At 37.5% G+C, this 13357-nt stretch overlaps 1 protein-coding gene across 1 annotated transcript in view; it reads right to left on the bottom strand.

Annotated features, from left to right (window-relative positions):
• LOC306883791 (alpha-1,3-mannosyl-glycoprotein 4-beta-N-acetylglucosaminyltransferase B-like) overlaps positions 1–13015 on the bottom strand; it is a 148486-nt gene extending 135471 nt beyond the window's left edge. Inside the window, exon 1 of the mRNA XM_079439276.1 lies at positions 12766–13015. Coding sequence (XP_079295402.1) covers positions 12766–12862 — 97 coding nt within the window. The 5' untranslated portion in view covers positions 12863–13015. The remainder of the gene's footprint in view (positions 1–12765) is intronic.
• Between the last annotated feature and the right edge of the window lie 342 nt (positions 13016–13357).

Below are 13357 nucleotides of genomic sequence, written 5' to 3'. Positions count from 1 at the left end.
CCTGAATGAGCACAAAACCTCTTTCTTTCTCCAATGTATAAGAATTAGTTCAACAACAACAAAAAAGAATGTTTTGTTACTGACTCTCGTCATTTTTTCCCCAGTGGAAAGCAAAAGGAGAATTTGATGAAAAATATCTGTTTTTCCATTCAATTACATTACAGTATAATCACAGCTGTTAAAGTGAGAAAAAAGCACCCTCATGTCATTAATTTTTCAGAACACAAATGAGGATATTTTAAATATTCTTTCATCCTTTTTGTCCATCCACTGAAAGTCAGTGCAACCAAACTGACCATATTTAATGTGAAATAAAATCTTTTCAAAGGCAGTTCAGCTGTGCTTGTGTGACAGGGCAGGCAAGAACAAACCTCATTGGTTCTGGCGGATCAAGCACACATACTCAATGTATGTGCATTAGCCTATGTTTAAATAAAAACTTAAATATTTGTTCATCATACAAAACAATGATGAACACTTTAAGAAAAAAAGATTAAAGGGGTCATATGATGCTATTTTAAATACCATTATTTTGTGCATTTTGTGTAACAAAGTTGACATGCTTTAATGTTAAAAAAACACATTATTTTTCAAATACTGTACATTATTGTAGGTCCTCTACGCCCCACGTCTCTTAAACCCGTAGCTTTCTACAAAGCCCCTCCTTCCGACAAGTGCAGTCTGCTCTGATTGGCCAGCTGACCCAGCACATTGTGATTGGCCAAACACCACAAGCGCTTGTGGGCCCTTTCCATAATCGCAAGCTTCAGCTTTCAAAGTAAATATAAAGACAGTTGATAATTTATCATCAGTTCAAGCCCGAGAGGAGAACAGAGTCATGTGACAAACACTGTGATGATGCTTGTATGTATTTGCCATAAAATGCGTTGCACAAATTCAAACATTTAGGTTGTGCTGTTCTGTTGTAAACAAATCTTAATCAATGATTCCCAATTGCATGTACTTTCTGAAGACCAAATAAAGTGCTTTTGCTTTCGCATAGAAACACACAGCGTCCCCCTATCATGGCTGCATCAACACTACTGCGGTTACTGAAACCACGCCGCCTTTCTTTGCGTGAACATTTGGTCGGCATTACGCAAATATTTCCACATCGTGACGAAGACATGTGGGGGCGTGTTTTAATGAGGCATTTTAGCCCGGTCTGGATCAGCCTTCTCTTTTAGATAGAATAAATCCTTTAGTGGGAGACTTTGAGCTTTGTAACTCTGCAGATCGTATACATGCACAAACAGCTTCATAACACACTAAAGACAAGGAAAACAAGAAATCACATCATATGAACCCTTTAATTCTAGTGTATCGGTTTGTTTGGACAATTCATATACAGTATAGGGGAAGTCGTGGCCTAATGGTTAGAGAGTCGGACTTGTAATCCGAAGGTTGCAGGTTCGAGTCTCGGGCCGGCAGGGATTGTAGGTGGGGGGAGTGAATGTCCAGCGCTCTCTCCACCCTCAATACCACGACTGAGGTGCCCTTGAGCAAGGCACCGAACCCCCAACTGCTCCCCGGGTGCCGCAGCATAAACGGCTGCCCACTGCTCCGGGTGTGTGTTCACGGTGTGTGTGTGTGTGTTCACTGCTGTGTGTGTGTGTGCACGTTGGATGGGTTAAATGCAGAGCACGAATTCCGAGTATGGGTCACCATACTTGGCTGAATGTCACTTCACTTCAGGCTATGTTATTTATAATATATATAATAAACGATTCACCAGCTCTAATCTCTTAATGATCTGATCACTGTGGGTAAAGTTAAAAGTTTTTTATATAATTTTTTCTGTTGAACACAAAAGAAGATATTGAATAATGTGGGTAATTACATAGTTTCTGGTCCCCATTGACTTCCATAGCATTTTTTTCCATATTGTGGAATCAAAGGCTACCATCAACTGTTTGGTTACCAACATTCTTCATCATCTGAGCTCAACAGAAGAAAGAAACTCAGGTTTGTAACAACCTGAGGGTGAGTAAATGATGACAGATGACATTTTTTAGTGAGCTATCACTTGAAATTTCTCTCTGTTCCTCACACAAAGCTATCACATGTCTACAGAAGACATGGAATCTAGACAGTGTCATGCTTTTATGCTACTTTTTGGGTGTTTTTTACACTTAAGGATTGAGCCATGCAATCATTAACAAATACATTCACACTTATTTATAATATACTGTACAGTATATTGCATATATACTGCATGTCAAATATAACAAAATGGTGACATTGCATGCGTGGATAATAACAGGAGACTTCTTGTTTTGCATGGTTACTCCTTCTCAGTGTTGCAGGATGGTGGATGTCTTGTAAACATTCACAAGACAAACTTGCTCCGCAGTGAAATAGAAGTAAACGTTGAACACACATGGGGCACACACTCTTGCGTTTCTCCATATGGAAATCACAGGTAAAACATCAGTCACATTAATTATAAATGATGCCACCTGCTAACCTGCATTCTCAATCCAGTCTCACTCTGTCTGTGTGTGTGTGTGAGTTTGCAAGTGGGTGGTGTCAGGAGGGAGGGTGGCTTGCATAATGTAGCCTTTGGCAGAGTGCCACATCATATAATGAGTGAAAGAAAAGGGCTACATGAGCTGCATCACCGGGGCTAAATTAAGAGAGACAAGACTGTTCCTGCCTACAGGCACATCCCCTGATACACACACACACACACACACGCACACACACACACAGTGCATATGACTGCACGGCTCATCATGACATCACAAAACACAGATTGTGTGATACAGTGTGGATAAACCCCTCTTTGACTGAAACAGGTCAAAATGAAACTGTTACACAGAGCCGTTTCATAAAAAATATATAATATAAATAAATAACACACTAACCACAAGCAGTGTCTCTCAACACACTAAAATATCTAAGGTTTAGCATCTCCATCTATAGTCTGTATTGTTATATAGCGTATTATAGTATTTCATAATACAGTAGTCAATCAATTGTATGTATTACCAGTATACAGTCATGGCCAAAAATATCGGCACCCTTAGTCAATATGATCAAAGGCGGCTGTGAAAATAAATTGTGAATTGTGTGAATTGTGAAGTGACATTCAGCCAAGTATGGTGACCCATACTCTGAATTCGTGCTCTGCATTTAACCCATCCAACGTGCACACACACAGCAGTGAACACACACACACCGTGAACATACACCCGGAGCAGTGGGCAGCCATTTTATGCTGCAAGTTAGGGGTTCGGTGCCTTGCTCAAGGGCACCTCAGTCGTGGTATTGAGGGTGGAGAGAGCGCTGGACATTCACTCCCCCCACCCACAATCCCTGCCAGCCGGAGACTCGAACCCGCAACCTTCGGATTACAAGTCCGACTCTCTAACCATTAGGCCACAACTTCCCCTGCATTGTTAATCCTATTGATCTTTTATTTAAAAGATTCACAAAAATCTAACCTTTCATTGGATAATACGAATTTAAATTGGGGGGGAACATCATTATGAAATAAATGTTTTCTCAAATACACATTGGACATAATTATTGGCACCCTTAGAAATTCTTATGAGTAAAATATCTCTGAAGTATATTCCCATTCATATTCACAATTTTGAGCACTCCAGGGTGATTATGAACATGAAATTATCCAGCCATGACTTCCTGTTTCACAGAAATATAAATAGGAGGGAAAACAAGGCCCAAATTCCCTTAATCATCCATCACAATGAGAAAAACCAAAGAATATATACTGATGTGCAGCAAAAGATAATTGAGCTTCACAAATTAGTGATTTGGCTTTAAGAAAACAGCTAAAGCAGTGAAAACTCAGGGCTCTGAACCGGTTCAAGGAACGAAAACGAAAAAACTAATAACTGTGTTTATAATGTTTGTAAACATTTTGATTTACCAGCATTTTAGCCTACATTATTTGTGAATGTAATAGCCTAATATGCAACGCAACTTTTTTTTTTCCTCAAAACGCAATTTTATACAAGTAGCGTTTTTTTTAACAATGCAGCAAACATTTTTAAATATCATTAAAAATTACTTTAATGTCTTTAAAGCATTAATAGATTTTTTTTGTAGCCTACATTTAGGCAAATCTAGAAACGATGATGCTGTATTGCCTGTGACTAAGCGCAGCATGTTGAGATTCTTTTTCCTTGCTTTTTCTTTTTGTGTAAAGACAACTCTGTACTTTATTATTATTATTATTATTATTATTATTATTATTATTATAATAGGCAAAGACCATTTAAAAAAATAACGTTATTTTTTCTACTCAAACCATTTTCAGAACGGTTATAATACAGAGGAACGCAGGAACAGAAACGTTTAAATATCGATTCTGCTCGGAGTGAACTGATTGACCTTTTTTTTTCCTTTTCAAGTCCTGGTGAAAATTCCCATTTCTACCATCGGGGCAATAATTAAGAATTTCCAATCAACAGAAAATGTTATGAATCTGCCTGGAAGAGAACGTCTGTCTATATCGTCCTAATGCACGGTGAGGAGGAGAATTTGAGTGGCTAAAGACTCTACAAGGACCACAGCTGGAGAATTGTAGAGAAAGGTTGAGTTTAAAACCTTAAAATAAAAAATGATCAATCTCCTACATCAGCACATGTTGTTTGGGAGGGTTTCAAGAAAAATTCTCCAGCATAAACAGACTCCAGCATATTCAGTTATCAGACACGACTGCAGCTTGAAATGGGACTGGCTTCTATGGTCAGATGAAACAAAAAAATGAGCTTTTTAGCAGCAAACACTCAAGATGGGTTTGGTGAACACAGGGATAAAAATTACCCCATGTGTACAATGAAATATACTGCTGTATTTGTGATGTTGTGGGCCTATATTTCTGCTGGAGGTCCTGGACATCTTGTTTAGACACATGGCATCATGGATTCTATCAAATACCAACAGATAAAAAAATCAATAAGTTCAAGTTTCAATTCAATTCAAGTTTATTTGTATAGCGCTTTTTACGAATCGTTGCAAAGTAGCTCTACAGGAATTTAAGTTTCCACAATATATTTATATATTGCAGAACCTTAATATGTTTGACTTATGGCAAAATTTGGTAATTCTGTATGTTGTCTGAGCGTTGGCATCCTCCGAAGTCCTCTGAGTCACTGATAAATGACTGACTCTGTTAGAAATCTTATAATGGGCCATGTTTGGATCTTCCAACCGTACAATAATCCAAACACAAACCTCAAAAACAACACAAACATGGGTCACTGAGCACAAAACCAAGCTTCTGCTGGCCATTCCAGTCCTCTGACCTGAACCCTGTAGAAGATGAGTGAGGTGAACTGAAGAGAAGAAGCACCAACATGGAGCTGGGAATCTAAAGGATCTGGAGTGATTCTGGATGAAGGAATGGTCTCTGATCTCTTGTCAGGTGGTCTCTAACCTCATCAGGCATTATAGGAGAAGATTTAGAGCTGTTAAACTGACAAATGGAGGTTTCAAAAAGTATTGAATAATGCTGTTAATTGTGGCCAATGTGTATTAGAGAAAACATTTATTTCATAATGATATTTCCCCCCATTTTAAATTCTTATTATCCAATGAAAGGTTAGATTTTTGTGATTTTTTTTTAAATAAAAGATCAAAGAATTAACAATGCAGATTAATTTTCACAGCCTTCTTTGGTCATATTTACCAAGGGTGCCAATATTTTTGGCGATGACTGTATGTGCTGCTTTATGATATTATATGCTATGTACAGTACATTATGTTATCTAGATCTCGCATTGGTATCACTGAAATCATACTGATTGAGCACTAGTGCTAGATATATTTGAGTATTTCTATTTAATCCAGAGGTTGATCTAGAGAAAGCTATAGAAATATATTGACCTGGCCATTTATAATTGGTCAATATTTAGATATTTTTATCATTATCAGCATTGACTTGTTCTAGCCATGCTGGCTTAATCATATCAATGTATCAGTTGTGTAGAATAAGTGTTAATATACATTACTATTCAAAAAGTTGGGGTGAAACTTTTTCATGAAAGAAATTAATACTCTTAGCAAGGATGCATTAAACTGATCAAAAGTCACAGTAAAATACACGTTACAAAAGATTTCTGTTTGAAATAAATGCTGTTCTTTTGAACAAATGAATCACAATTTCCACACAAATATTAACCAGTTTTCAAAATTAATAATAATAATCACAAATGTTTTCTGAGCAGCCAATCCACATATTAGAATGATTTCTGAAGGATCATGTGACTCTGAAGACTGGAGTGAAGCTTAAGAGAACTAGTAGCACAGAGAGACAATGTTTCTTTAATATTCCAGAGGCTGCTCCAAATTGTCTGAAGTCAGGTAGAACTACATTCTGATTGAATCTAAACATTCATTAGCATTCATAGCAAATTGATCAGTGCTTTTCAGAATTTGTGTCCTTGGATGAATTAAATATTTAGATGGGCTTCAGTCAGCTGGATTGAGCGCTGGCTCTCTTTTCAGCCGGGCCTCTATTGAGGGAGGGTTTCAAGTGCTCTAGAGCCACTCCAGCCCTAAATAATTCAAGTCTTTCCAAAGGTGCAAGACTCACACCAGAACACATATATACACACACACAGCAAATCTGGATTGAGCACAAGCAATACCCACCATAACAATGAAGCAAGTTTAGCACTCTAGTTAACATAAATTATAAAACTCTGACAAGAAAACACATTCCCTGCTAAAATCAAGAGAATCTTTTCTTTGTTGGTCACTTATTGTGTTAATGTATTACTGTAAAAGTGTACCAAGTAACTACTTCAAGGACAACAGACCTTTAAACAAACTGCTCTTGCAGACCGTCACATGGCTATTTTGTTTGTTACACTTACTCTGGCAACAGCATAGAGTCTTAAGCCCTTGGAGCCCCTGTCTGGGGCCGCTACTATGACACAAGTCTCTAAGCAACAGGCGTAATTTTTCCTGTTTTACCGTACTCGCTCTCTCTCACACACACACACACACACACTATATATGTATATATTCTTTATTTACCATACTGTCATACTTACCGTATTTTACAGGAAATGAACAGAGCCATGGTCTAATAAGTGCTGTAACAGACCCAAATCATCACTGCTGCATAGTTGCATTTTTCCCGTTGCCAAATATGTTAATGTAGTGATTTCTGGCGCCATGGCATTTCAGCGCAGTGTCATGTTAGCATGTCTTTAATAAGATCGGTCACAAACATGATCCCTGCACGAGCTAATGTGTAGCGTCTTATTAACTCACTGTCATGCATTGTGTGCAACACATTTCTTCCCCCTCTTCATGTTTTGTCCATTTTCTCCGCTGCTAAAGAAACTCTTAAGCCCCTTAAAAGTCCTCGTCCGTACTCCTAACTATTTTGGACCTTAAGACCTCTTTTAAGGGTTAAGATGCTTTCTGAATTACTTTTTTCTAATTTTAAAAGGAAACACCCACATTTCTAAGAATTTTCTTAGAATTTTGTTACAAGGAGCAACTATTAGCACTAAGATTTTTTTATTTATTTGGCATCTAAGCAGTAGTATGACAGCAGATGCCAAATGTCTGGCAAGTACCCCTTCAACACTTAGGGATCTACAAAATGACATTTTCCAATTTTACTAGTCAAATGCCAGGATACCAGGATGCATTTTTAACCCTTTGAAGCAAACAATCACACCAGGGTGATCAGAACTTTCAGTGTTTGTCTATTTTCTATAGAAGCGGCAATAATAAACCTTTCAAATATAAATTGATGATGTGTTTTATTCATGTATAGGTAGCTATAAAATGTACTTCTTACTCTATGAAGAAAGTACAGAGAAGTGGATGAATGACAGCTCCGATTCTCTGAATTAAACAAGGCGGCGCTTTTAGCCCTTTAAAACGTATATAGATAAACTAAGATACCATTATAAAATGGGTTTAAATGACAAAATATATTCACTTAAACATATTTGAGAATCAATCATTTTTGAATAAATAGGAAAAATGAAATAAAACCAATACTCAATAATAAATGTTGTAATGAAGTCATACTTGCAAACAGTGCGACAGCTAAGTTCCAGAATTAACAATCACATTCATTTTCTCCATTGGAGAATTGATTTTTTATGATTACTTGTCAATCAATCGTTTATGATTTTGTTAAAGCCATTCAACCTATTTTTCAAAGAATCGTCCTATTGAAAAACTACATTACCCATGATGCAATACATCTTGGTGGTAAAATGACACCAATCGGTCAGTCATGGCTTTTATTATTATTTCTTAGAAGAAAAAAAAATTACATGCTGTATATTTTAACAAAAGCTTCACTAGCTACATATTGATATTTGAGAAAAAGATCTGTATAGTGCAAAAAACAAGAAAAAAATCAATTAATTAATAAAAATAAATAAATAAATATAAAATAGGATTTATAGTGATTTTAGGGTGCTGACAATCCAAAAGATAGCCAAACATGCTGAAGCACAACACATTATGCAAACAAAACATCTGAGATGTTTACAGGGGATGAAGTCTCTAATGCATCTCTAGTAAAGTCTAATGAAAATAATAATAAAAAAGCATAAATCACCAACTCAACCTCACTCATGTGCTGGTTGCTATTAGAAAACTAGATGATTCGTCAACCTGACCAATCGCTTAAACATAAATCCTGACTCAGATGTAGTTAATGTGTTGAAATGCCCCAAACAGACTGATAAGATGCAGAAGAACAGATCCTGGCCAGGAACGCAAACGGCTTTCATCAAAACACCGTCTCTCAGTCAAGTTCATCCTTTTTTGGCTGGACAGATGCACATGGATAACAGAGCAGCACCCAGAGGATATTACACAATATTACATAACAAATTAACATGAGTGAAAACTCACGCCAGCACACAATCATGCCGAGACGAGCTTTGAGACAAACAGATAAATTAACCACCTTAACATTAGACGAAACACCTCCTTGAATGGCATTTCCTTTAACACTAAGCTTTTCTTTTGCCTTGAGTTGATGAAGTGTGCAATCCATGCCTCTCCTCGACGGAAATAATGACTCCTGTGAGATATGGCTGGTTGAAATTGGGGCCCTATGAAATCAGTTTTAATATTTCCCAAATTCAGTTTTCTGTTTTGATTTTTGATTGCATTATGATTTAATAAAAAATGTAGGTTATAATGAAGACCTTTGAGTTTCTGGGTATCTGACGACAGTTTTGAATTAAATTAGACGGTGAAATGCTGGTGAAGTGACTCTCAGAGCAGAACAAGATGAAGTTTACGTGTTCATGTCCTCATATACGGAGACACACCACCAGTGCTTCAGTCTGTGTAGAAGATCAAACTGCGGCATTCATTCACACAGAAACTTGCACAACATGTAGACTTCATATTTAAATACCAGTCTATTTGCACTATAATTCATTGCCACTTGTTCATATCACAATCTGAGCAATTGAACAGCCCTACTTTTGATTTATCCAAAATTTTGTCACATGGTGCTTTTTTATGACTGGATATCGCTATTCTGTGATCTTCGAAATCATAGGGCCCTATTTAAATACTGAAGGTGGGAGAGACAAACCAAATGAGATGTGATTTTTACCAAATTAGACTTGCCTCAGGAAGGGCGTGCGGAACTAAACCTCAAAAACCATGAGACATTTAAGGCCTGAAGAGTATTTTATACAAGAGTGCAAATGCAGGTGCAAATGTTTGGTTAATGTACGTGTTAATATGACAGTACACTAAAAGGAACGTGTATAGTTACAGTATGATGTTGCCGTTTATGTAAGCTTGTCAACAGTTGAGTGTGTGCTTACAAAACAATTTCTGACAAATATGTAACTAAATTTAGCATGCCTTGTCATTTTATGTTTGATTTGAATGACATTTTTGCTTACTTTTGCAATAACCACTGTATCTCTATATGGTTTCAGTTCAATCGAGTATAAGAACTAAAAAAAGAAAGAAAAAAAGACTAATACAGCAATAAAACTGAAAACTGCATCTCTTATCAGAGTTTGAGACAATCTGTATTTGTAGAAACACTGGCAGAGAAACTAGAATTTCAGTAAGCCTTGGACAAACTGGTAAATTACGCCAATTCTTCCAAGACCTACAATGTCTCTATTTACTCTTCTAGTTTCTTCCCCAAAAGACTAAATCAATACAGGGTTGCTCAGATTCCTTGCCTCATCTCTGCTGGGAGGATTCTGGGTAACTGGGGAGTATCACTGAGATATCACATCAGCTTAAGCTGGAATGAAAAGCAATGTGATACCTGCTGGGCTTCACTCCTCTAGTGAGCAACCAGGAAAAAGAAAAGAGACCAAACAAGAAGTAAATGGGAAGGATCAAGAGGTTAAGCCAGATCTTTATCTCTTTCAGGATGCAGATAATAAGGGCTTTCTCTCCATCTCTCTGGAAGAGCTTTCACCTGGACCGACCGTACAGATCTCTCTCACTAGTAGTCAACTGAACCTCTTCCTAAACACTCCAGGCTTAAAGGGATAGTTCACTGAATAATCAGAACTCTTTTATCACTTCATGTACTCCAAACATGTATGGCTTTCTTTCCTCCACTGAACAACAACAACAAAAAAAGTGTTATTTAGCAGAATGTTCACAGTTGACTTTTATAATAACAAATAAATGATGATTTTCATTTCTGGGTCAACTATCTCCTTTTGTGAGGCTTGGAAAATGGTGTGAGGTCACAAGATTTCTACTACAAAGGCATGTAATTATAAAGGGTAAATTATGCCTCTCTTGATCTGCCTGTGTCAGAGTGTGTTGAACAGGCATGTCTGGACAGGTACTAGATGTTTGTGTTTTAATTCTTCCAGCTCCGGCAATCCATCACCACAAAGAGTCTGTCTGACAATAAGCTTACAACTCTTCTGTTAATAAAATACATACACAATGTGCCCTTACTCTGTCTGTGTGCACCAATAATAATAATAAAAAAAAATAAAAAAAATAAAAGGTGAACTGAACGAAAATGTATATTTTATGTTCTAGTTCGGTTGTGGATGTCTTAATGTTCTGTAAATGTCTCTCTCTATGTGTGTGTTTCATCTTGCCCATGAAAATTTCTTAGTTATTCCACCTTACAAAAAAAAAAAAAAAAATTATATATATATATATATAAAATCAACACTAATTAAATTCAAAACAAAATCCTACAATAAGTATTTTTATTATTTACTATTTATTTTTATTTTTTTGCATTTCCATTGCAGTTGAGGCCTTAAAGAGCTCATTTTAATTTTTAAATATATTTAAAAAATTTTTAACTATTTTTCCAAAGGTAAAATATGTTCTTGACAGTTGTTTCATCAGAATGTAAGAGAAGTTCACATAATGCTGTGTGTCTATTGCAAATGAAAACCTTAGAGGTCACCATTTGTGATGAGCCCATTCAGAAATAAAAAGACTCAGGCGTTGAATGGTTTAGGGTAGAAATATGACCAACATGTTATGGACTACATCAGACATGCACACACACAAACCAGGGTGATGAAGGTTCTTCTAGCAAGACAATTGGACAAACTCACAAGCTTTGTGTGGGTTTCCACAGAAGTAAATAACAAGAAACAGTCTAAACTTGAATAATATGTGGGAACAGAATACGATACTTAGCATCTAGATGAGATGAGCAAAGGCTGTTCATAATGACAAGAGAACAGGAAGTTACAGACAAAAAGCAAAAACAAGAGGCAGGGCAAGATCCAGTGAAACAAACGCAAATGAAATGTTTCATAAACAGCTATAGAACGTTTTGCTGCGTTGCACTTGATAAAGCAATAGCAATTAACCAGAGTACATCTGCTTTGATTTGTGAGCAGCTGGACTACGCCTAAAGAGTCAGACGGGAGAGAAAGAGAAAAGATGAAAAGGTGTGATGAGAGAGAAACTAAAATAAGTGTCCTTTTTTCACACCTGCACTCACGTATTAAAAAAGCTCATTGTGTTATGTGCACACAGGTGTATCCATGAGGCTTAATTAATGAATATGGATTGAGAGCAAATATGGGCATATGTAGAGCTTGATATAATTAGGATTTAAAACTGGGAGCAAGTGGAAAAGGCCAACTGAGCAATTTTAGCTAATACGTTACACAAACATCATACCCATTTCTCATAGTTCACAAATGTCACATTCTTTCTGCAAGTTATGTGCTGCCTTCTACAGAACCTTATGAGATATCAATCACCAAGAAGTAAGCAGGAAGGATCCTCCACATCCGAGCAAGAAAGCAAATGCCATCATGCCTTCATCATACCAACTACATTCAAAGATGTTCAACATCAGAAGATTGTTACAAGCAACTTCTCAGGAGCCTTCAAGCACCCCAGGAAGCGATGAATATGTTCGAAAATGCAAATTTGTTGAAATAGCAAAGGGGTTTAGGTTCCTTATTTAGAAAGTGCAGATGTAAAAACAACATCAAACCCCAAATGAAAGCAGCATCTCAGCAGAAAATGGTTATTTGGGTAGATATGCTTCTAAATTTACCTGTAATGCACTATATAGTGTTGCCTTTGCATTTCAGTAAACATCAACAGGCCTCTTTGATAGTTTGAGGAGCAGTTGCAGACAGAAGGTGCACAAACACAGACAAGCCAAGCAGCAGCAGCAGCGTTGCATTGAACAGCTGTTCGGTGATCTGCAGCTTCAGTGCCGCATTTGAATGCATGACAGAATGCAAGAGAAGCATTTGGTTTCCACGCATGATGCGTTCCGCTCAGACAGAGAGCGAAGGCGTAAACACGGGCTCTTACCTTTGGAATTGCTGAATGCGGTGTACCAGGATAACGATATAAGCCCACATAACCCGAATAGTGAGACTGTTAGGAAGGTGCCATTTCTGAGCCTCATCTCCGGGTGCGCGCCGGTATCATGTCCGAACCGAACCGTGAGCTCGAGCGCGTCTGGCGTGCGTTAATGACAGCGCGCGCACATGAGAGAGGAGAGGGAGGCGAGAATGCTACAGACTGTGTACAGGCAGATGCCGTTTATACGGGAGAGTGTGGGTGTGTGTGTGTGTGTGCGATAGAGAAAGAGAGAGAGAGGATGGAGAGAGGAGCGTGTGTGTGTTTCGCGGCGTGTTGTTGGACTGGCTCGTGCAGGCGGTGCAGCTGCTCCTCCGCGCGGTCAAAAAAGAAACACGCTCTCTATTTTTGCAACAGTTGCACGCTGTAGTAGACTTGTGTATTATATAATATCACAGAAAGCATAGGCTACATTGTTTATTGTTTGAGGTCCTGGTGTATCTTTATATCTTCTCGTGCTTTGCTGTAACACCATGTTTAAGGGCGTAGCCTATATAGTCTGTAAAAGATTCTACACAGAAAAGGTAATTAATAAGAGGTT

The sequence above is a fragment of the Barbus barbus genome (genome assembly GCF_936440315.1).
Source record: "Barbus barbus genome assembly, chromosome: 17".
Classification (NCBI taxonomy): Eukaryota; Metazoa; Chordata; class Actinopteri; order Cypriniformes; family Cyprinidae; genus Barbus; species Barbus barbus.
This window is presented reverse-complemented; position numbering and strand designations above follow the sequence as displayed.